Source organism: Saimiri boliviensis, chromosome 6, assembly GCF_048565385.1.
Source record: "Saimiri boliviensis isolate mSaiBol1 chromosome 6, mSaiBol1.pri, whole genome shotgun sequence".
NCBI classification, from domain to species: Eukaryota; Metazoa; Chordata; class Mammalia; order Primates; family Cebidae; genus Saimiri; species Saimiri boliviensis.
In genome coordinates, this window is record NC_133454.1 from 58,601,663 (window position 1) to 58,625,940 (window position 24,278).

The 24,278-nt window shown below is 45.9% G+C and overlaps 1 protein-coding gene and 2 non-coding genes across 3 annotated transcripts; all 3 read right to left on the reverse strand.

Moving 5' to 3' along the window:
• Nucleotides 1–13,498: 13,498 nt before the first annotated feature.
• Nucleotides 13,499–17,956, reverse strand: HSPA8 (heat shock protein family A (Hsp70) member 8). The gene is made up of 9 exons (XM_003923578.4): nt 17,847–17,956; nt 16,929–17,138; nt 16,439–16,644; nt 16,122–16,274; nt 15,479–16,034; nt 15,050–15,252; nt 14,628–14,826; nt 14,225–14,457; nt 13,499–13,913 (listed from the first exon to the last, which is right to left on the reverse strand). Exons 2-9 carry the CDS (start codon nt 17,131–17,133, stop codon nt 13,728–13,730), a joined length of 1,941 nt encoding a protein of 646 aa, XP_003923627.2. The 5' UTR covers nt 17,134–17,138; nt 17,847–17,956; the 3' UTR covers nt 13,499–13,727.
• Nucleotides 14,903–14,990, reverse strand: LOC120364726 (small nucleolar RNA SNORD14). The gene has a single exon (XR_005579876.1). It is a non-coding gene; the product is annotated as a small nucleolar RNA SNORD14 (small nucleolar RNA).
• On the reverse strand, nt 15,341–15,428 carry LOC120364724 (small nucleolar RNA SNORD14). The gene has a single exon (XR_005579874.1). It is a non-coding gene; the product is annotated as a small nucleolar RNA SNORD14 (small nucleolar RNA).
• Nucleotides 17,957–24,278: the final 6,322 nt, after the last annotated feature.

Here is a 24,278-nt window from a genome sequence, read left to right on the forward strand (position 1 = left end):
GCCAGGAGTGGTGGTGGATGCCTATAGCCCCAACTACTTGGGAGGCTGAGGCCAGAGGATTGCTTGAGCCCAGGAGTTTGAGGCTGCAGTGAGCTATGATCACCACTGCACTCCAGCCCAGGTGACGGAGCAAGTCTCTGTCTCAAACAAACAAAACCCAATAACATTTATTTTGCTCATGAACCTGGGGTTGACTGGGCTCAGCTGAACAATTCTTACTTGGGTTCTCCCATGAAGATGCAGTCAGCTGGTGGCTGGGACTGGAGTCATCTCCAAGGCATCCTAACTCACATGTCTGGCTCCCACGCCAGGACCCACTCAAACAGCTGGGGGCTGGAACAGCTGAGGCCCCTCAGGCCCCTCCCGTCTCTCTATGTAATCTTTCCAAATACAGGACTCAAGAGGACCAGACGTCCTACAAGGCAGCTGAAGGAACAATGAACATTCAGAGAGCCAGGTGGAAATACCATGGCTTTAATAATCTAGACTTGGAAGTTACCCAGTGTCACTTTCTCCTCATTCTATCCATTAGAAGTCAGTGCCTGAGGCCAGCCCACATTCAAAGGGAGAGGAATTAGACTTTGTATGCTAAAAAAAAAAAAAAAAAAAAAAAAAAAAAAGAAAGAAAGAAAGAAAGAAAGAAAAGAAAAAAAGGGCCAGGTGTGGTGGCTGAAGCCTGTAATCCCAGCATTTTGGGAGACCGAGGTGGGCGGATCACTTGAGGTCAGGGGTTCAAGACCAGCCTGGCCTACAAGGTGAAACCCCGTCTCTACTAAAAATGCAAAAGTTGGCTGGGCATGATAGCAGGTGTAACCCAGGTACTAGGGAGGCTGAGGCAGGAGAATTGCTTGAACCTGGGAGGCAGAGGTCGCAGTGAGCCGAGATGGTGCCATTGTACTCCAGCCTGGGTAATAGAGCAAGACTCGCTCTCAAAATAAAGAAAGAAAGAAAGAAAGAAAGAAAGAAAGAAAGAAGACGAAGAAGACCAGGTACAGTAGCTTATGCCTGTAACCCCAGCACTTTGGCAGGCCGAGGCTCCTGGATTATCAGGTCAGGAGTTCAAGACCAGCCTGGCAAAACCCCTTCTCTACTAAAAATACAAAAATTAAGGCCAGGCATGGTGGCTCACGCCTGTAATCCCAGCTCTTTGGGAGGTTGAGTTGGGTGGATCATGAGGTCAGGAGTTTTAGATCAGCCTGGCCAACATGGTGAAACCCCATCTCTACTAAAAATACAAAAATTAGCCAGGCATGGTGGTGCACACCTGTAGTCTCAGCTAGTCAGGAGGCTGAGGCAGGAGAATCTCTTGAACCTGAAAGGCAGAGGTTGTAGTAAGCTGCAACTGCGCCACTGCACTCCAGCCTGGGTGACACAGCCAGACTCCGTCTCAAAAAAAAAAAAAACAAAAAAAAATGCAGACATGTTTTGTTTTGTTTTTTTAAAGACAGGGTTTCACCATGTTGGTCAGGCTGGTCTTGAACTCCCGCCCTCAGGTGATCCACCCACCTTGGCCTGGATTACAGGCGCGAGCCACCATGCCTGGCCAGCAGACATGTTTTTAAACCACCCTAGAAACCAAAGAAGTGAAAAGCCTGAAATAAAAATCACTCTTGGCCTAAATGAATGTTTGTTCCAAACAAGAAAGCACCTGGTAAAATGGTGAGAAATGCATCTGAGGCTCTTTCTGAGCCTTCTTAATGCTCCAGGTAAGATGTGTCCACAGTGGGAGGTGGGTGAGAAGGCAAGAAACCTGAGTGAGGGCTGGGACTTTTCCTCATATAAAGTCTGAGCCTTACTTCACGAATGAGGTTGCAAAACCTCACGTACCGTCTTGCCTTCGCTTCTGTGCCTTTGGAACATGCTGTTCCCATGGACAGGGCTGCTCTTCCTCTCTCTCGTCTGGCCATCTCCTGCCCATTATTTAGGCTCAGCTTAGGCATTTGCTCCTCCAGGAAGTCTCCCTCCATCCTCAAGCTTGGGTCAAGTGCTTCTTCCACTGGATTTCATAACTCCCTGTCCTCTGCTCTTTCTCAATGCTCACTGGTGTCTGTTTCATTGCTACATATTTACATGTTCATCTCTTTTCCTCTTATTGAAGTTTAAACTCCTTCGGGGCACAAAGCAGTGTTTCGTAGTTCTTTGAATCCACAGCACCCTAGTAAAGGTGATGGATGATGTAGCAAGGGGATGGAATATTCCAGAGCTATGTCAGGACTCAAAGCCGCACAAGGAGCAGCTTCAAGATCTCTCACTTTGTCCCAAGGTCTCCTGTGTCACCTTCCTGCACAGGCAAACCAAAGCTGGGCAAAGCAGATCTTACACCGTGATTAGCAGTCCCTTAGCGGGAGTAGCCAACACGGCAGTCTGCTCCACCATGGTCTCCCCTCCAATCTCCCCAAATCAGCCAGCTCCTATTCCCAGTTCCTCTCTGGGAGTAGGCTGACCTGCTTCCCACTAAAACCACAGATGTGATAATAGGTGAAAAAATAGATGAAAAAAAAAAAGGGTCTGGGTGGAGTGGTTCACGCCTATAATCCCAGAACTGTGGGAGGCCAAAGTGGGTGGATCACCTGAGGTTAGGAGTTCGAGACCAGCCTGACCAACATGGAGAAACCCTGTCTCTACTAAAAATGCAAAAAATTAGCCAGGCATGGTGACACACGCCTGTAATCCCAGCTACTTGGGAGGCTGAGGCAGGAGAATTGCTTGAACCTGGGAGGTGGAGTTTGCGGTGAGCTGAGATTGCACAATTGCACTCCAGCCTAGGCAACAAGAGCGAAACTCCATCTCAAAAAAAAAAAAAAAAAAAAAAAAGAAGGTTTTCCTCCCTGGCTGTCTGAGGATAGGCCACCATCAAGAATGACACAGTTCGTTCATGGAAGTTCTAGGAAGTTCATGACCAACCGATGACCTCAGAGGAAACAAATCGTCATTGACGTCCTTCACCCCGAGAAGGCAACAGTGCCTAAGACAGAAATTCGGGAAAAACTAGCCAAAATGTACAAGGCCACACTGGATGTCATCTCTGTATTTGGATTCAGAACTCATGGTGGTGGTGGCAAGACAACTGGCTTTGGCATGATTGATGATTCTCTGGATTATGCAAAGAAAAAGGAACCCAAACGCAGACTTGCAAGACGTGGCCTGTGTGAGAAGAAAAAGACCTCAAGAGAGCAACGAAGGGAATGCATGAACAGAATGAAGGAAGTCAGGGGGACCGCAACGGCCAGTGCTGGCGCTGGCAAAAAAGGGAGCTGGAGGTTTGATCACATCGGAGAGACTAAAGGTGCTGCAATGATGTTATCTGTGGCCATTGTGGATTTTTCACGCGAAGCTTAACAAACTAAAAACTTTCAAAAAAAGGGAGAAAAAAAAATCAGGGTCGAGAGAGTAGGACAATTGGTGGCAACGAGATGAACACAGATTAATGATGCGGACCTTGCCCTGGCCTCCCCAGCCTAAGCTGGGGAAGGTTCATAGTTGATACCCATTAAAGGGTTTAATGAAATAATTATAATTCACACCCCAGAGCATCCAAGAATCAATACTGGGGAACTTTGAGCCACTCTGAGGGTGGTACCCCACTGGCTGCACAGTTCAGCCCAGCAGGCAGAGCTGGTGGAAGTAAATGCAGTTGACAAGGAAGTTGCATTAAAAGAGGGCAATAATAGATTAAAAGCTGCCGGGATCCTGGCGACTGGCCGTCAATATCCTTTATTCCCTATCTCGCCCCAATTCTGCCCCCTCTGTGCACTATTAGCCCAAATCGATGGGTTGTCAATTGACATCACTGGCTACAGCATTAATGCAAGCTCACAAAAGAAGCCCGACCCTAGATTATCACTTCTCTCGCTTCCAAATTACCACATAATGTAGGCCGCGGGCAGCTTGTGACATGTTAACACTATACACGATTTGTTGGGATTGGACTAAACATTTCATAGCTAAAGATTTCATCAGAGACTTGATGACAGGAATAAACTGCTGCCCACGGGGAAATCACTGGAAATAACAGAATTAGGCATTGTTTGGGAATCCAGAGGGACGTTGGAGGGACAGGGAAGGATGCCGGGGAGCCGCCTGCTGCGGGTGCAGCTTCAGGGAAAGAGATGGCAATTAAAAGGCCTTTTTTGTTAGTCCCTCTAAAGAACAGGTATTTGGATCTTGTCTAGCACTTACTTACTTTCTATTTTTGTGTGAAAAGCTGGGCAGGGAATTTCTCCTTGGTGATAACAGGCAATATGACTGCTCTGGGTCAAATTGTGTCCTTCCCTGCAGCCCACCCAAATATGTTGAAGTCCTAATCCCCAGAACCTCAGAATGTGACCTTCCATATTTGGAAATGGGGTCTGTTAGATAGGTAATCAAGTTATAATGAGGTGCAGTAGGACATGTGTTTCTATAGAAAGGGGAAATTTGGTCCAGGCATGGTGGCTCATGCCTGTAATCCCAGCACTTTGGGAGGGTGAGGCAGGCAGATCGCTTTGAGCTCAGGAGTTTGAAACCAGCCTGGGCAGCATGAAGAAACCCAGTCTCCACCAAAAAAAAAACAAAAATTAAAAATTTAGCCAAGTGTGGTGGCTCACGCCTATAGTCCCAGCTACTCAGGGAGCTGAGGCTGGAGAATCGCTTGAGCCTGGGAAGCGGAGGTTGCAATCAGCTGAAACTGTGCCACTGCACTCTAGCCTGGGCAACAGAGTGAGACCCTGACTCAAAAAAAAAAGGGGGGGGGCTTGGGAATCTAGACACAGAGACAGACAGGTACAGAGAGATGATGTGAAGACACACAGAAAGAAGACAGGCATGTGACTGGAGTGATGCAAGAAACACCTGAAGCTACCAGAAGCTCATAGAGAGGCACCGGATAGTCCCCTCCCTCGTGCCTTTAAGGGAAGCGTGGTCCTACTGACACCTCGATGTTAGACCTCTAGCCGCCAGATTTCTGTTGCTTTAAGCTACACAGTTTTTGGTACCATGCTGCAGCAGCCTTAGGAAACAATACAAATTGTTATAATTCAATTAATAGTAATAACAGCCCCCATTTATTGAGCACCTCTGAGAGTCTGGCACAGAGCTAAATGCTCTACATAAACTGGCTAATTCCATCCTTGTAACAAACTAGTGGTTAAGTATTATAACCCCCATTTCTCTTTTATTTTAATTTTTTAAAAGTACAATTTCCATTTTATTTATTTATTTTTTTTTTATTTTTTGAGACGGAGTTTTGCTCTTGTTACCCAGGCTGGAGTGCAATGGCGCGATCTCGGCTCACCACAACCTCTGCCTCCTGGGTTCAAGCAATTCTCCTGCCTCAGCCTCCTGAGTAGCTGGGATTACAGGCACGCGCCACCATGCCCAGCTTAATATTTTGTATTTTTCGTAGAGACGGGGTTTCACCATGTTGACCAGGATGGTCTCGATCTCTCGACCTCGTGATCCGCCCGCCTCGGCCTCCCAAAGTGCTGGGATTACAGGCTTGAGCCACCGCGCCCGGCCAATTTCCATTTTATTTTAGATAGAATAGTCTGTCTTCAGTCTTTAAGGACTCAGCTCCTTACATGGGCCTTATTGGGGGTTGTGGGGCAGCACCCACAGGTCTAAATGTACCTTGCAGGCTTCACAAGATGGATTCCTGACTACTTTGCTGTAAATTTCACAACTCACACAGTAATGTAGCTTCACACACAGCTTGGAAAGCCCATAGGCATCTAAGACACTTGCTTCAGAAATGTTCTTGACTGCTGCAGCCTCCACTATGTTTCGAATAATGAATTTCTTAATGGCCTTATCCTTGGGCACACATTGGGAGAAGTTCTTGAAGTGAATAGACTGCACGTGACTGCAGCCCTTCTTGGCACGACCATTGTTCCTTTTTTCTTTTTTCTTTTTTTTTTGAGATGGAGTCTTGCTCTGTCACCCAGGCTGCAGTTCAGTGGTGTGATCTTGGCTCACTGCAACCTCCACCTCCCCAGTTCCAAAGATTCTCCTGCCTTAGCCTCCTGAGTATCTGGGATTACAAGCATGCCCCACCAAGCCTGGCTAATTTTTGTATTTTTAGTAAAGACAGCGTTTCACCATGTTGGCCAGGTAGGTCTCAAACTTGTGACTTCGTGATCTGCCCACCTCAGCCTCCCAAAGTGCTGGGATTATAGGCATAAACCACTGTGCCCCACCCTGTTGATTCTTTCCTTTGTCATCTTGGAAGCATGGACCAGAGAAAGGGCAATTTTTTTTTTTTTTTTTTTTTTTTTTAAGATAGAGTCTTGCTCCTGAGCAGCTGGGATTACAGGTGCCTGCCATCACACCTGGTTAATTTTTGTGTTTTTAGTAGAGACGAGGTTTCACCCTGTTGACCAGGCTGGTCTCAAACTCCTGGCCTCAAGTGACCCATCATCCTTGGCCTCCCAAAGAGCAGGTATTACAGGCATGAGCCACCGTGCCCGGCCCATAACCCCATTTCATAGGTAAAGATACTGAACTTGAGAAAGAATCATTTGCTTAAGGTCACATACCTTGTAAACCACTGAGCAGATGTCTGTTAGAAACATGAGAAATACTAAATCAACAAACAAGAAGTCTTGTGAATATTTCCAATGTGTTTTCAAGGGTTACATGCTTACAACCCACTTTTTTTCTTTTTTTCTTTCTTTCTTTCTTTCTTTCTTTTAGACCGAGTCTTACTCTGTTGCCCAGGCTGGAGTACAGTGGCTCAGTCTCAACTCACTGCAACCTCCACCTCGGTTCAAGTGATTCTCCTGCCTCAGCCTCCCGAGTAGCTGAGATTACAGCCATGTGCCAACACACCCAGCTAATTTTTGTATTTTTAGTAGAGGCAGGGTTTCACCATGCTGGCCAGGCTGGTCTTGAACTCCTGACCTCAGGTGATCTGCCTGCTTCAGCTTCCCAAAGTGCTGAGATTACAGGCGTGGGCCACCTTGCCTTACCACAACCCACCATTGTACTTTTCAGTACAATCTAATCTTTTCTCATCTCCTAAGTGGACCTGTATCTACTTGGTTTGAGTGCCCACAATGTCTCAAATGAAAGTATAGAGATTAGCCGGGCGCGGTGGCTCAAGCCTGTAATCCCAGCACTTTGGGAGGCTGAGGCGAGTGGATCACGAGGTTGAGAGATCGAGACCATCCTAGTCAACATGGTGAAACCCCGTCTCTACTAAAAATACAAAAAAATTAGCTGGGCATGGTGGCACGTGCCTGTAATCCCAGCTACTCAGGAGGCTGAGGCAGGAGAATTGCCTGAACCCAGGAGGCGGAGGTTGCGGTGAGCCGAGATCGCGCCATTGCACTCCAGCCTGGGTAACAAGAGCGAAACTCCGTCTCAAAAAAAAAAAAAAAAAAAAAAAAAAAAAAAAAAGAAAGTATAGAGATTTTTAAAAAATAAAAAATAAAAAATAGACCAGCACAGTGGCTCATGCCTATAATCCCAGCACTGTGGGAGGCCAATGAGGGTGGATCACTTGAGGCCAGGAGTTCGAGACCAGCCTGGCCAACATGGTAAAACCCTGTCACTACTAAAAATACAAAAAATTTAGCCAGTGGTAGTATGTGCCTGTAATCCAGGCTACTCCTGAAGCTGAAGCCCACAATCCCTTGAACCCAGGCAGTGGAGGTTGCAGTGAGCCGAGATGGCCCCACTGCACTCTAGCCTGGGCAACAGAGTGAGACTCTGTCTCAGAAAAACAAAAACAAAAACAAAACAATTTGGGCCTGGCAGAATAGCTCTTGCAAAGAAGGGTGGTGAGAAGGCCCATTCTGCCATCAGTGGAGGTGATGAATCAAGACTTACAAGCACATTCATAAAGTGGGCTTCAAGAAGGGTACCCCTTGAGCACTCAGAGAGATCCGGAAATTTGCCATGGGAATGGGGACTCCAGATGTGCACACTGATATCAGGCTTAAAAACGGTCTGGGCCAAAGGAATAAAGAATGCCCTGTACTATATCCGTATCCATGTGGACAGAAAACATGAGGATGAAGATTCACCAAAAAAAAGCACTGTCCCTATGTATCTGTTACCACTTTCAAAAACTTACAGATGATCAATGTGAATGAGAGCTAATTGCTGATTGTAAAATTAAATTATAAAACTACCAAAAAAAACCCCACCAAACCCAGCACAGCCATGATTATTCTATTCCTTGAGAGTAGGAATCTTGTCTAATTTTTTTTTCTTTTCCCTTCTTTTTTGTGGAGTGGTGGGGAGCGGACAGAGTCTCACTCTGTCACCCAGGATGGAATGCAGTGGCGCCATCTCAGCTCATTGCAACCTCCGCCTCCTGGGTTCAAGCCATCCACCCACCTCAGTATCCCAAGCAGCTAGGACCATGGGCATGTGCCGCCTGGCCCAGCTAATTTTTATATTTTTAGTAGAGATGGGATTTTGCCATGTTGCCCAGGCTGCTCTTGAATTCCTGGCTTCAAGCAATCCACCCACCTCAGCCTTGAGCTGAACATTATTGCTCTTCCTTATCCAGGTTCCCAATTACAATGGTAGGCCTTCGTCTCTGTCTCGCTTTCTCTTTTCTCCTTGCAGGGGAAGCCAGCCCTACAGCCTCTCTCTTTTTCAGTTAATATTTTAAAAGCTTTATTGAAATTATACAATTCACCCATCTAAACTGTATAATTCAGTATTTTTAGTTTACAGAATTGTGCAACCATCACCACAATCAATTTAGAACAATCTGATCACCCCAAAACAAACACCCCATATCCATTATCACTCTGCATTTCTCTCCAACTGTTTTTCCCCTCAGCCTCTGCTATCATCAATCTATTTTGTCTTAAAAGATTTCCTATTCTGCATATTTCATATCAGTAGAATCATACAATATGTGTTTTTTGGTGACTGGATTCTTTCACTTACCATAATGTTTTTAAGGCTAATCTATGTTTTACCACATATCAGTACTGAATTCCATTTTTCTTTTGAGACAGGGTCCCACTCGGTTGCCCCGACGGGAGTGCAGTGGCATAATCTCAACTAATTGCAATCTCCGTTTCCTGGATTCAAGTGATTCTTGTGCCTCAGCCTCCCGAGTAGCTAAGACTACAGGCACACACCACCACGCCCAGCTAATTTTTGTATTTTTCGTAGAGATGGGGTTTCACCATGTTGCCCAGGATGGTCTTGAACTCCCAAACTCAGGTGATCCGCCCACCTCAGCTGCCCAAAGTATTGGTATTACAGGTGTGAGCTACCTTACCCAGCCCCATCAGAGTGTTTTACAAAATGGCTATACCACCAACAGTGTATGAGGGTCCCAATTTCTCTTTGGTTCTTACCAACTTGATTATAGACATCCTAATGTAGGAGAAATTCTATCTCTGTGGTAAGTCGCATTTCACTAGTGGCTAATGTTGAGCATCTTTTCATGTGCTGATTAGCTATTTATTTTTATTCAAGAAGTGTCTATTCAGGCATTTTGCCCATTTAAAAAAATGAGTTGTCGGCCGGTCTTGGTGGCTCACCTGTAATCCCAGCACTTTGGGGGGCTGAGGTGGGCAGATTACAAGGTCAGGATTTTAAGACCAGCCTGGCCAAGTCAGGCATGGTGTCACGGACCTGTAATCCCAGCTACTCAGGAGGTTGAGGCAGGAAAATCCCTTGAACCTGGGAGGTGAAGGTTGCAGTGAGCAGAGATTGCACCATTGCACTCCAGCCTGGGTGATAAGGTGAGACTTTGTGTCAAAATAAATAAGCAAATAAAGAGTTGTCTTTATATTATTGAGTTATGAGAGTTTTTAGTGTATTCTGGATTACAGTCCCTTATCAGATATATGATTTGTAAATATTTTATCTAGTTCTATGGGTTTGCCTTTCACTTTCTTGATGGTGTCTTTGACTTTATTTCACCAACATGGCAAAATCCCATCTCTACACAAAAAAGTACAAAATTAGTTGGGTGTGGTGGCATGTGCTTGTGGTTCCAGCTACTCAGGAGGCTGAGGTGGGAGGATCATTTGAGCCCAGGAGGCAGAGGCTGCAGTGAGCTGTGATCATGTCAGTGTACCCCAGTCTGAATGACAGAGCAAGACCCTGTCTGCAAAAAAATAACTGGGGTGGCTGCACACTCTGAATAGTCTGTGCTGTGGCCCAATGTTCTAGGACAGGCCCCATTGCTCCAGGCAGACATTGCCTGACAGTCTTCGCATACTGCACACTAGCTACACTGTCTCTGCTCACCTCACTGACTCCACATAGTGCCCAGATCTAGGGGCAATGTAAAGACACCAGATGGACCTTTATTACCGTCAAGATCTTGGCTGTTCTGTTATTGCCAACTTTCATTCACCCGAAGTGGCTCCAGGTTTGATGATTTCTTATCACACGCAACTCGAATGTTGGCTCCCCACTCTGCAAGGAACAGAGTTGAGTCTGAGCTCATCCAGCACCCACCCTCCCACTCCTCCAAGAGAGATGATCATGACCAAACTATTATAAAGCACAAAGGGAACTCATTCTACCCTCTTGGGTACCTGCTCCACCCACCCCTTTTTATTCATTCACTTGACAAATATATGCTGCTTATGTCCCAGACACTGGGAACACCAGTGTGCACACAATGTTTCTCCATTCTTGGGTGAACTTGATGAGAAATTTAAGCATTTCGCCAAAGTGTGATGAGAGTCTCACAAGCAGTTCAGGGGGATGAGGGAAATAACATGGTGACTTAAACTAACCAGTGTGGATCAGAAAAGGCTATATTCTCTGAGCTTTTTCTTCACCTCACCCTCCAGATTCTAAACCAATCTGTATTTCCCTTCATTCCCCGGCCCCCACCATTCCCCAAGTATACTGAGATCTCAACTCAAGCCATTAATCCCACCTAAGCAGTGCACTTCCTCAGCTGAGAATGCTGTCTGGAAGGTAATTGTGGAAATTTAGGGCTGACTTCATTATCTGCTGTGCTTCCAGCTGGAAAGCACAACAAACAGCACAGACATAACAAAAATGTTAACAGCAGCTTTCCCCGGTACTGATAGTTTTACAGCTACTGCCATCTAGTGTACAAAGATGACTTTACATCAGCATGTAGACCCACAGAAATAGAAATTCTCAGCATTTCCCATTTCCGTCCTACCAACCACTTCATCCCACCTTAACGGAATCCGAAAGGCCACCTTTCCTTTGAAAGCCTAAGGCCTGGAATGTTAAATACTCAAATTGTCTGAATGAAGTATTTTCTACAGGCATCACTTTTTAATATTATATGTACATAAATATTGCAGTAACATGGTTGAAGTTAACTTTATTGCTGTGGTTTTAGACAATTATTCTCCTAGAACTCTAAAAGTATTAAGGGCCGGGCGTGATGGCGCATGCCTGTAATCTCAGCATATTGAGCTGAGATCGAGACCAGCTGGGGCAACACAGTGAAATCTCATCCCTGCTAAAATACGAATTAGCCAGGTGTGGCAGCGTGTGTAGTCCCAGATACTCAGGAGGCTGAGGCAGAATTACTTGAGCCTGTGACGGGGAAGTTGCAGCAAGATGAAATCTTACCACTGCCCACCAGCCTGGGTGACAGAGCAAGACTCCATCTCCGGAAAAAAAAAAAAAAGTCTCTTCAAGTAGAGGATCGGCGCAGCAGTGGCTCACACCTGTAATCCCGGCACTTTGGGAGTAAGAGGCTGGCAGATCACCTGAGTTCGGGAGTTCAAAGACCAGCCTGACCAACATGGAGAAACCCCGTATCAACTAAAAATATGAAAACTAGCTGGGTGTGGTGACATGTGCCTGTAATCTCAGCAACTCGGGAGGCTGAGGTAGAATTGCTTGAACCTAAGAGGTGGAGGTTGTGGTGAGCTGAGATCCAGCCACTGCAATCCCGCCTGGGTAACAAGAACAAAACCCCCATCTCAGAAAAAAGAAGTCAAAAAATGTCAAGTAGAAACTTGGAGAGCTATAGTAGTAAAAGTACATTTTGGAATATAATCATTGCCAAGTTCAGCAGAAACCTGCATGTAACTCCAAAACTGGATCTAGAGATTAAATTTTTTGGTCCCTCTTCCCAAAGCAGCAGGGATGGAACAAGCCATCTAGGTCATGGAGTTTCCTTTTACAAACTAAAACATCTTTAACTCCTGCAAAAGCAAATTTAGTCACCGTGTACATGTACAGCCAGAGCATCCAACCATCCCTCCACTGTAAGGTTATTTGAAGAATCAAATAAGGGAAGAGAAACAAATGCCATTAAGCATAAACTGAATGGGAAGTGGTAGAGATTACTGTCCCTATGGTCACGTTCTCTTCCTCTAAGCCCTACCTGAACAGTTAATTAGGAACTTACAAGGTTTAAATGTCTTTGCTGGGTTTTTAACTACTAGCTCACAGCAGAACCCTAAATACAAATAGGCCAGATGCAGCAGCTCACACCTGTAATCTCAGCAGTTTGGGAGGCCAAGGTGGGCAGGATCACCTGAGGGCCAGTGACCAGCCTGACCAACATGGAGAAATCCTGTCTCTACTAACTTAGCTGGCTGTGGTGGCACATGCCAGTAATCCCAGCTACTCAGGAGGCTGAAGGAGAATCCCTTGTACCAGGAGATGGAGGTAGCAGTGAGCTATTACACTCCAGCCTGTACAAGGATGAAACTCCACCTGAAAAAAATCAAACCTAGTTGTATTTTTTGTAGCCTTAAGAGAAAATATGGAAAAAGTACATCAAATAGTGCTATGAGATACCCAGCTATTAGTTGAAATTTAATTTTGAGATGGGGTTTCTCCATGTTGCCAGACTGGTCTTAAAACTCCTGACATGAGGTGAGGTCTGCCCACCTTGGCCTCCAAAAGTGCTGGGCCTCATTAGTCGACCTTTTTTTAGTACCCAAGGGGACCACAGCTCCTTCATGAAATTAGTTTTGGCACATACTAAGATCAGCTAGACTACTGAAATCTAGCTATTGCAATTCACTGTTGGGACCAATAACCAACTGCTAAGGTTAGCTCCACCAGGCCTTCTGAATGACCTTAACCCACAAATACGAAATTCAAGCCCCAAGTAGCTCACACAAGGTATTACCATTCAAAGATACCTCTGCCATGTAGTTTAACATTCCCTGACCCAGTGTTTGGTTCTAACCTCCAAATTTTTTCTTAGCACCTGTGTCCACTGACCTTCAAATCTTGATAATCTACAACCCTCTAGGCAAGTAAGCCTTTGCTCCTAAGCAGGCTTATACACAGAATGGGTTAACATTAAGAAAAAAATAAACCACCCAAAAAACAAATCGGCTTTCTGCCTCTCCAGCATAAGGTGTAAGGTTAGAGCCAGATCCAATTTTTCACGCTCTGCTTTCCAAAGCTGATACCATCCTTAACACTCTGCAGGGCAAGGTGCCATCCAATCCTTGCTAATTCAACCTTAAGAGGGAGGGGGGAAGTTAGTAAGATTCACATAATCACCTACTAAGCCTATTTCTCCCGCCAGCTGGTCTGAGAAGCTATTTAAAGACTCAAGACAGTTGTATGGTGCCAATTTTAAATAGTTTTATTCAAGACATTGCATTTTCCACTTACAATACAGTGTTTATAAAGTGCAATGCTATTTCCTTCCCCTGTGCATATGTTCCATATTCAAGTATTGAGAATGCCCAGTATCTTACTATAGCAGCTGAACTTTTAAAAGCTGCCACAGAATTTGCTACAAATTTAGGTCCTTCAATGTTTTATGTGTGGAACAATGCTAAATCTATACTTAGGTTGGCTTAATCAACCTCTTCAATGGTGGGCCCTGAGGAAGCACCACCAGAGGGAGGAGCTCCACCACCAGGGAATCCTCCAGGCATTCCTCCCGGCATGCCTCCTGCACTCTGGTACAGCTTGGTGATGATGGGGTTGCAGACTTTCTCCAGCTCTTTTTGTTGATGTTCAAATTCTTCCTTCTCGGCAGTCTGAGAAAGAAAAAAAGGAATTACTTTCGAGTTCTCGTAATGTTAAGCTTTCTCTAATCCTGATGGAATCTGATACAAAAAGTCTGACACAAACTCTTAGAAGGCTACTATCACATTAAAACAGGGCCCTATTTCTTAACATCTTGGGTCACTCAGACATCCAAGGAAGGTAGTTGCCAACACCTTGAATTCTGGTGGAAACCGCGAATGTTTTGGACCATTCATCATTGTGACCCTATACTGAAATCCAGCTCAAAAGCTTGGTTTACCATCCCCTCCCCCACAATTAAGAAAAAAAATCACAAACCAACCTGATTCTTATCAAGCCAGTTGATAATTTCATTACACTTGTCCAGAATCTTCTGTTTGTCCTCATCATTAATCTTGCCTTGAAGTTTCTCATCTTCGACAGTTGCTTTCATGTTGAATGCGTAGGATTCAAGTGAATTCTTAGATGACACTTTGTCCCTCTGCTTCTCATCTTCAGCTTTGTACTTCTCAGCTTCCTGGACCATACGTTCAATGTCTTCCTTGCTCAAACGGCCTATTGAGAGAAATTAAGTCTTTTAAGTAAAAGCCTTGAACGTTCCTGTGTGTGTGTATATATATATATAATCTGCAATGTAACCATCCCACTTTCTTAGCTAGATGCCCTTAGCACACCAGAAATTACCACTGTGATCCCAGATGGCAGTGCCATGTGGGCCCACTTACCCTTGTCATTAGTGATAGTAATCTTGTTCTCTTTTCCTGTACTCTTGTCCACAGCAGACACATTGAGGATGCCATTGGCATCGATGTCAAAAGTGACTTCAATCTGAGGAACGCCTCGGGGCGCAGGAGGTATGCCTGTGAGTTCAAACTTGCCAAGCAGGTTGTTATCCTTAGTCATGGCACGCTCACCTTCATAAACCTTGGTAGGAAATAAAACAAATTATTACAATGGACTTCAGGTCTCTGCTAATGCTAGTCCTGCTAAGGAGGACTTGTCGCTCAGACATCCAAGGAAGGAACTGGCCAACATTAAGACTTTCTGGTGGAAACTACGAATGGTTTTGGAATCCATCATCATAGCGAGTTAGTCGAGATTTCATCCTACACGGGATCAGTAAGGCAAGGTAAGCATAAGAACATACCTGAATAAGCACACCAGGCTGGTTGTCGGAATAGGTAGTGAAGGTCTGTGTCTGCTTGGTAGGAATAGTAGTATTACGCTTGATGAGGACGGTCATGACTCCACCAGCAGTTTCAATACCAAGGGAAAGAGGAGTGACATCCAAGAGCAGCAAATCTTGAACATTTTCAGACTTGTCTCCAGAAAGGATGGCAGCCTGGACAGCTAACAAAGAAAAAAGTTAATGTCAAAACGCTGAATAGTTAAAAAAGAAAATCCAGGGCATAAGCTCCCGTTTTAATAACCCATCACTTCGCTCAGACATCCAAGGAAGGTGTGCCATCATTAGCCAAGCTTTTGGTGGAAACTACGAATGTTTAAAAAATCACTCATCACAGCGAGTAATATTGGGCCTGCCTGACATCAGGATTAATTCAAATACTATTGTTACCTGCACCATAAGCAACCGCTTCATCAGGGTTGATGCTCTTATTCAGTTCTTTTCCATTGAAAAAGTCTTGGAGAAGCTTCTGAATCTTGGGGATTCGAGTAGAACCACCAACCAGGACGATATCATGAATCTGTGACTTGTCTAGTTTGGCATCTCGAAGGGCCTTCTCTACAGGGTCCAGGGTTCCACGGAACAGATCAGCATTCAATTCTTCAAATCGGGCACGGGTAATGGAGGTATAGAAATCGATTCCTTCGTAGAGAGAATCGATCTCAATACTGGCCTGGGTGCTGGATGAGAGAGTACGCTTAGCTCGCTCACAAGCAGTACGCAGGCGTCTTACAGCTCTCTTGTTCTCACTTATGTCCTTCTTATGCTTGCGCTTGAACTCAGCAATAAAATGGTTGACCATTCGGTTATCAAAATCTTCTCCACCCAAATGGGTGTCTCCGGCTGTAGACTTGACCTCAAAGATTCCATCCTCAATAGTGAGGATTGACACATCAAAAGTGCCACCTCCCAGGTCAAAGATCAGCACGTTTCTTTCAGCTCCAACCTGCCATTAAAAACGATCTCTTTTAAATTTCTGATGGCTCAAATTAACCTTAAAATAATCTAATCTTGCATCAGAAATAGTACATACCTTTTTGTCTAAGCCGTAAGCAATAGCAGCAGCAGTTGGCTCATTAATAATTCTAAGTACATTGAGACCAGCAATAGTTCCAGCATCTTTGGTAGCCTGACGCTGAGAGTCATTAAAGTAAGCGGGCACTGTGACCACAGCATTGGTAACAGTCTAGAATAAGGAACACAAAGACCACAGATTGATACCAAATTATTTCACTTCCAGCAAATGGGGTTTTATTAATGCTGATGAAAAACAGCTGGAGCCTCCCCCATGTAAATTACTGCGGAACTTAATCAGGATTCATGGGTTTCTAGTGTTGACACAAACCTCACCTTCCCAAGGTAGGCTTCTGCAATTTCCTTCATCTTTGTCAGAACCATAGAAGATACCTCCTCTGGATAAAAGCTTTTTGTCTCTCCCTTGTATTCTACTTGGACCTTGGGCCTGCCAGCATCATTCACCACCATAAAGGGCCAATGCTTCATATCAGACTGGACAACAGCATCATCAAATCTGCGTCCAATCAGACGTTTGGCATCTGCAAAAGGTATCAAATGATAACGCTTTCAATTTCTTTTCTGATAAAAACCAAAAATCCATGATTCAACTACCTAATTTCACAGAATTCAACTACCATACATGCAGTAAAGGTTCAAATTTTAACATACTACGGTATCTCTAGACCTCAGCCTGAAAAACCGAATAAGTCTTTTTCTTGAAATAAAAATCTCCCCCCATTACATTCCATATACTTGACACTCAAGACTTCGCGTGCCAGCCTTGTTAAATTTGTTCCGTAATCGCCTAAAATTAGTAACTCACCAAAAACTGTGTTGGTGGGGTTCATTGCAACTTGATTTTTTGCGGCATCACCGATCAATCGTTCAGTGTCCGTGAAGGCGACGTAGCTTGGAGTGGTTCGGTTTCCTTGATCATTGGCAATTATTTCTACTTTTCCGTGTTGGAAAACACCCACACAAGAGTAGGTGGTGCCAAGATCAATACCAACGGCAGGTCCCTTCGACATGTTTGCTAAAAAAGAAAAACCCGGCTTAAAAATCCAAAATACTTGCCCTATCCCTCAAAGAACTCTTAACTGGGCTAAAGATATGACCACTGCAAACGTGAATTGTGTCCTATCACCTCTTGTCTAAGCACGCGGGAGGCTCAAAGCAACTAGTGCTGCAGTCCAGGCTGCCGTGCCAACCGCAACAGAGCATGCCCTGAATGGAGGGCCCATCTGCCTAGAGGGCCTGGGACGTTGCTGAGCACGTGGTCTCAACCCTGAGCTAAGCCCTATCTGCTCCCCTCCCTTGCCAGGTGCCAGTGCCCCCCGGAGTCAACGGGCTTTTAACTACTCCGGAATTCAACCCCGTATTGGAGGCACGCCCAGAACGGCTTCGAAAAACCATGGAGAGACTGGACTCACCAGGAAACCGGGGGTAAGCGCTGGCTCCACTTCCCTGCGCGCCCGACAAACCGATGCAACCCTCCCCCGCCACGCGGCCGCTGGGCACCGCCCAGCCTTCCCTGCGGAAGCAGGGACCCACACCCTACATTTCCGTCTTGCCGGCTGCACGGAGGACCGCTACCACCTCACCCAGAACCAAGCCTTAATCCTGTGGAAAGGACCACAGTCGACAGAGCGAGACTCTCAGAACCCTGCGAGCCGCAGCAAATCCAACCCGCCAGAGTGCAAGCTCCCAGGCCCACCACCCAATTCTTGAGGAGAGATTTTACCTGGCGTGCAGGCCTGGCCCCGACAACGAAGAAAAACCACAGTAACCCGAACAGCTGCAGAGGAGTTCAATGAGACCGGTTTCCGCCCGCCACCCCGCCTCTTATACCCGGTCTCAGAACCTTCCAGAAAGGGCCCGCCCTTGATGCCTGCCATTACGGCTTTCCCGGCCAATAGACGCCCAGCTGCCTTTACAAGACCCAATCACAAGCCCAGCTCCACTCCTCGGGCCCCGCCCCGCCCCCGCACCCACCTCACCGCGCTCCGCCTCGCGATAACGCACTCACCGCAGCGTTCTGGAACTTTCAAGCTCGCCCCCGCTCTCCGGACGGCCCCGGGGAAAGGGAGGGTGGGGCGCAAAGAACCCGCGCGCGGGAGTCCTCAGTTACCCCGGGCGGGGGAGGGGAGCCTCCGCCTCTACGCATGCGCCCCCAGCCAGCGCGGGCGGGAGGGGGCGGAAGAAGAGGGGTGGGCAAACTGGGAACCAACCAATGACAGCGGCACTAGCCGCGATCTCGGCCCGCGCAGAACTGGGGGAGGAATCGCTCGGGGCCTGAAGGGAGGGGTTCGGGCGCGGGAGCTTGGGAGGAGAAGACGGAAGTGGAACGAGGACAAAATGGCTGCGAAGGTTGTTGCTCCCCTCCCCCACCCGCATCCTCGTTTCTTCTTTCCCAGCCCCCACCTCCGTGTTCCAGACGGTCCTCTAAAGTGCCCTCAGGTTTCGCAAACCCATATTTCGCAGCGTGGCTTTGGGCAAGGGCTGACCCCGAGGGTCTGCGTCGAAGGTTCCGGCTTCAGGGTGCTGCTAGCGCAGCTCGCTCGGGGCACCCACGATTGGGGTTGGAAGAAGCTGCTAGGCCGTCGCGGGGTAGGGCGCATTAGTTCGGCAGCCCCCTCCCACCCCAGTACCCTCATTTCGCTACGGCAGCTGTTGGGCCTCAGCCCCCGACGCAGAGGTTTAAAGGGTCCGGCTTCTCAGAACCCCCAGGGCGGGGTCCTGTCTGGTTCCTCCGCGGAAAAAAAGGCGAATCCGTTTCTTTGAGCCCGGACCCCTGGACCCCTTCCCACCTCCGCCGAGAACAGATTTCGGTTTTTTGGCTCAGTCTTTCCCCCACCAGTCCAAGCTTCACGTTTCTCCGTTGTTGATAAAACAAACAGAAGGTGGCGAATGTATTCTGGGTTAGGTGAACCAGGCACGCGCAATCATAGGTTCCAGTAGCCGTGCGTCCTTGATTGGGACTTTCTGAGCGTTTGTATTTTCAGTAACATGAGGTAATACCTTTCCTGCTTTGACTTTTACCAAAAATTAAACGACAGACCATGCAGACGCCTTGAAAACGTGACTGAACTCGTGCACAAAACAGTGGTGCCGAGAATTTTAAATTGTGCAATTTCGTGCATGGCCGCGGGCACTGGAGGCCTTGTCGTTTTAAGTGCCTGTCCCAGGTACCTTGAACACTCTATGTGTCCTTTGAAGCAAGCATGGTAGCTATTACTCCTGTTTAGTAGCTAAGTAGGCACGGATGGGGGAAAAGATTTTTTAAGGCTACACTAAAAGAATTTTTAGTAGCAAGGCTGGAATTAGAAGGTCTCTAGACTTCGAAGAAGGCTTTCAGAAGAGCGAGGACACCTTGTCCTTGTCAAAGCCAGTAAAGGCTGGAGACAGACTCAAACATAGGAAGAAATTTCCTTTTCATATTTCCCACCTGGGAAGGAAAGTTGGCTTAGAGTTCATGGCGATTTATTATTAGTTTCTCCCCACATCCCAAGAATTTAATTTTATGCCAGGCTTTTACTACATACAAAATGCTTTCATTTGTCATCTAATCAACACAGTACTCTAAGGTGTGTATTATTCATCCCCGTATTAGGAGAAATACGAGGCTCAGAGATGGTCATCTGTGGGAAGATAAGCAGCTGGGAAAGCTAGAATCAAACCTAGCTTTTTTTTTTTTTTGGTTCAAGATTTTTTTTAAATTATCTTTTTTGTTAGTTATGCAATACTGTAATTTCCTTCCTGGAAATGGATTCAACTCTAGAAAGAGGAAGATGTGAGCTGTGAACTACTCTTTCAGTTTCCTTTGGTATCTGGAACCTTCCCCGAGGCTCCCCCTCCCCATCCCCCATCCCCTATGATTACTGCTGGTAATGGTATCCGGAATCTCTTTTCACACCCCAGAGCCTAAGGTTTAACAAGTACACATTTCGAACTACACCCTGTGCTGTCTTTTGCATTTTTGTAATTATTTTAATCATTGAACTGGTGGAAAATAGAATTGGGGCTCACAACTACTTGTTTGGGTGATCCCATCCAATAGCAGTGATTAAAGAAAGCAGAACAAATAACCTCTGTTTCTAGTTACTCTCGAAACGTGTTCTGGGACTTGGGCTATGTCATATTAAATGGAATGATGTAGAGTTTATATATTTAAAAGTCAGAATATGATGAAGGTCCTGTCTCCACCACTCTAAACGCACAGGATTTCAAATGACACATTCAGTTAAGATGTAAAATTAAGTTTGGGCGAATGAGACTGCAGTGAAGTCTAGAGCTTAGGATTTTTGACTGGATAAAATGATAATGATTTAACATTTTTGTGTGTCTACCACATGCTAACCTTACCTTATTTAATTCTCACCGTAAATTTAAGCGGTAGCAACTATTATGATCATCATTTTGTAAACGAGGAAACTAAGGCACTGAAAGGTTAAAATATTATCTCCAGCCACAAAGTCATGTTGTGGAACTTGGAATTCATTCAAGATTGTCTACAATAAAACACCTGCTTTCTGCTCGCTGAAACCCCAACAGTGGTGTAAAGGTAAAATCACAGTAAAATGAAGATTAGATTGTATACATTCTTGCTGTATCATTATTGGTAATTATTGAAATAAGAGTAGGTTGAGCATGGCGGCTCATACCTGTAATGCAGCACTTTGGGAGGCTGAGGCGGGCGGATCACCTGAGGTCAAGAGTTCCAGACCAGCCTGGCCAACATGGTGAAACCCTGTCTACAAAAATTAGCTGGGCATGATGGCGGATGCCTGTAATCCCAGCTACTCAGGAGGCTGAGGCAGGAGAATTGCCTGAACCTGGGAGGCAGAGTTTGCAGTGAGCCAAGATGGCACCATTGCACTCTAGTCTGGGCAATAAGACTTTGTCTCAAAAAAAAAATAAGAGCCGGGCGCGGTGGCTCAAGCCTGTAATCCCAGCACTTTGGGAGGCCGAGGCGGGTGGATCACAAGGTCAAGAGATCGAGACCATCTTGGTCAACAAGGTGAAACCCCGTCTCTACTAAAAAATACTAAAAATTAGCTGGGCATGGTGGTGCGTGCCTGTAATCCCAGCTACTCAGGAGGCTGAGACAGGAGAATTGCCTGAACCCAGGAGGCGGAGGTTGCGGTGAGCCGAGATCGCGCCATTGCACTCCAGCCTGGGTAACAAGAGCGAAACTCCGTCTCAAAAAGAGTATTAGGGTACTAGGGTACTGTTTTCGTCTTGAGACAGAGTCTTGCTCTGTCGCCCAGGCTGGAGTGCAGTGGCACGAACTTGGCTCACTGGAACGTCTGCCTCCCGGGTTCAAGCAATTTCCCTGTCTCAGCCACCTCCCTCCCCCCCCCCCCCCCCCCCCCCCCGCCCCGAGTAGCTAGGATTACAGACGCACATCCGGCTAATTTTTGTATTTTAGTAGAGATGGGGTTTCACCTTGTTGGCTGGGCTGGTCTCTGACTCCGGAACTCAGGTGATCCACCCACCTCGGCTTCCCAGAATGTTGGGATTACAGGCTTGACCCACTGCACCCGGCTTGTGTTTTTTTTTTTTTTTTTTTTTTTGATTGTTTGTTTTTTATGTGGAGTCTTACTCTGTCATCCAGGCTGGAGTGCAGTGGTTGAATCTCTGCTCACTGCAGTCTCCACCTCCTGGGTTCAAGAGATTCTCCTGCCTCAGCCTCCCAAGTACATGGGAGTATTACAGGTCTGCACTACCACATCCAGCTAAGTTTTGTATTTTTAGTAGAGACGGAGTTTCACCATGTTGATCAGGCTGATCTCGAACTCCTGGCCTTAAGTGATCTGCCTGCCTCAGCCTCCCAAAGTTCTGTGATTACAGGCATGAGCCACCGTGCTGGACTCAGTTTATGAAGAAATTAAGTTTTCTGGTTTCAGTTGCTTCTGTTGAAAAATGTCGACCAGGTTAGGCAATATAGTGAGACACCCATCTCTAAAACAATAAGATGGGAGGATTGCTTGAGTTCAGGAGGTAGAGGCTGCAGTGAGCCATGATTGTGCCACTGTGCTTTAGCCTGAGTGACAGAGTGAAACCCTGTCTCAAAAAACCAAAAAAAAAAATGAAAAAAGCTCAAGGTTTAGAATTGAATTTGATTATTTGTATTAGGATTATGTGGTGTAATGTTACTAAGTATGCATCTTTTAAAAATTAGTAGTAAAGAATAGCAAATTTGCCGGGCGCGGTGTCTCACGCCTGTAATCCCACCACTTTGGGAGGCCAAGGTGGGTGGATCACGAGGTCAAGAGATCGAGACCATCCTGGTCAGCACAGTGAAACCCCATCTCTACTAAAAATGCAAAATTTAGCTGGGCTTCGTGGCACGTGCCTGTAATCCCAGCTACTCAGGAGGCTGAGGCAGGAGAATTGCTTGAACCCAGGAGGCGGAGGTTGCGGTGAGCCAAGATTGCGCCATTGCACTGCAGCCTGGGTAACAAGAGCAAAACTCCGTCCCCCTCCCCCTCAAAAAAAAAAAGAATAGTAAACTTATGTTCCCTTGCTTCAAAACATTAAAAGATATTAAAAGAATAAAAGATACAATATATGTATTCCCTGATTGCCCAATACTTGAGTATATGTGCTGCATTGCATCAAGGAAATTTGAAACCAGAATGATGTAAGCTGTTATTAATATTTTGATTTCTAACTGCAGCTATGTATAAATTATTGCAACTTGAGAATAGCATACTTACCTTTTTTTCTGCATTTTGCTTTGCCTTCCTAACCAGATTATATGCTTTAGAACATTCTCAGGCCTATTGTAATATATTTCTGGTAGTAGAGTCTTTGCCATTGATGTTTTATTCAATGCTTTATGCAGGGCACCATGCTAAGCATTTGATATATATTCTCTTACATGACCCTCACAACTATTTTAGGCAGATCATGTTGTCCCCATTTTCAGATGAAATTGAGGCTCAAGTGGGTCTTGGTTAAGATCCCTAGCTGACTCTGAAGTTTTCAAAATCGTATCTTATTCCACAGCTTATGCATCTAGCTCAGGCTAGATTGCTTTCTACTTTCAGACTCTTAAAGTCATCTTGTTTAGCCCCTGAACTGTGGAGAGGCGGTGCTCTATAAAATGTGCTCTTGGCCAGGCACTGTAATCCCAGCACTTTGGGAGGCCAAGGTTGGCAGATGGCTTGAGCCCAGTTCAAGGCCAACCTGGGCAACATAAGGAGACCCCATCTCTACGAAAAAATATAAAAATTAGCTGGGCATGGTGGCGTGTGCCTGTAGTCCCAGGTACTCTGGAGGCTGAGGTGGGAAGATGCCTGAACCTGAGAAGTTGAGGCTGCAGTGAGCCGTGATTGTGCCCCTGTGCTCCAGCCTGGGCGACAGAGTGAGAACCTGCCTCTTAAAAAAAAAAAGTGCTCCTAGGCGGGGTATGGTGGCTCACACCTGTAATCCCAGCACTTTGGGAGGCCGAGGTGGGCGGATCACCTGAGGTCGGGAGTTCAAGAACAGCCTGACCAACGTGGTGAAACCCCGTCTTATAAAATACTAATAATAATAAAGAAAAAAAGTGTTCTTTATTAACTTTTAAGTTGAAATTTTTAACTGAGCAGCTTCATTTTTAAGATTTTTTTTTTGAACCAAATTATTTCTCATAGAAGACAGTAAAGAAAAAAAAGATTTTTTTTTTTTTAAATCAGAGATGGGGTCTTACTATGTTGCCCAGGCTGGTCTTGAACTCCTGGACTCTAGCGATCTTCCTGCTTTGGCCTCCCAAAGCTGGGTTTACAGGCATGAGCCACTGTGCCTGGCCCTAATTTTTAAATTGTTTTACTAATTGAAATCTTTGTCAAAGCTGCTTGCAAGTAGCCAAACTCACTGAGTTTTCCTTTTTTATGACTTACTTTTCCATCCAGGAGTAGTAACAAAAACAAGATACAAAAAATGATAGAGAGGCTGGGCACAGTGGCTCACTCCTGTAATCTCAGCACTTTGGGAAGCTGAGGCCGGCAGATCACCTGAGGTTAAGAGTTCGAGACCAGCCTGACCACATGGAGAAATCCTGTCTCTACTAAAAATACAAAGTTAGCTGGGCATGGTGGCACATGCCTGTAATCCCAGCTACTTGGGAGGCTGAGGCAGGAGAATTGCTTGAACCCAGGAGGCAGAGGTTTCGGTGAGCCGAGATCAC

Bases quoted from the DNA above. Each gene is read 5' to 3' on its own strand.
- HSPA8 (XM_003923578.4), bottom strand. From the start codon at position 17,133: ATGTCGAAGGGACCTGCCGTTGGTATTGATCTTGGCACCACCTACTCT. The intron at 15,253-15,478 runs GTAACAATAGTA...TTTCTTTGTTAG, and splicing joins AGCGGTTGCTTATGGTGCAG to CTGTCCAGGCTGCCATCCTT. The intron at 14,827-15,049 runs GTATGTTCTTAT...TTTCCTACCAAG, and splicing joins AGCCTGGTGTGCTTATTCAG to GTTTATGAAGGTGAGCGTGC.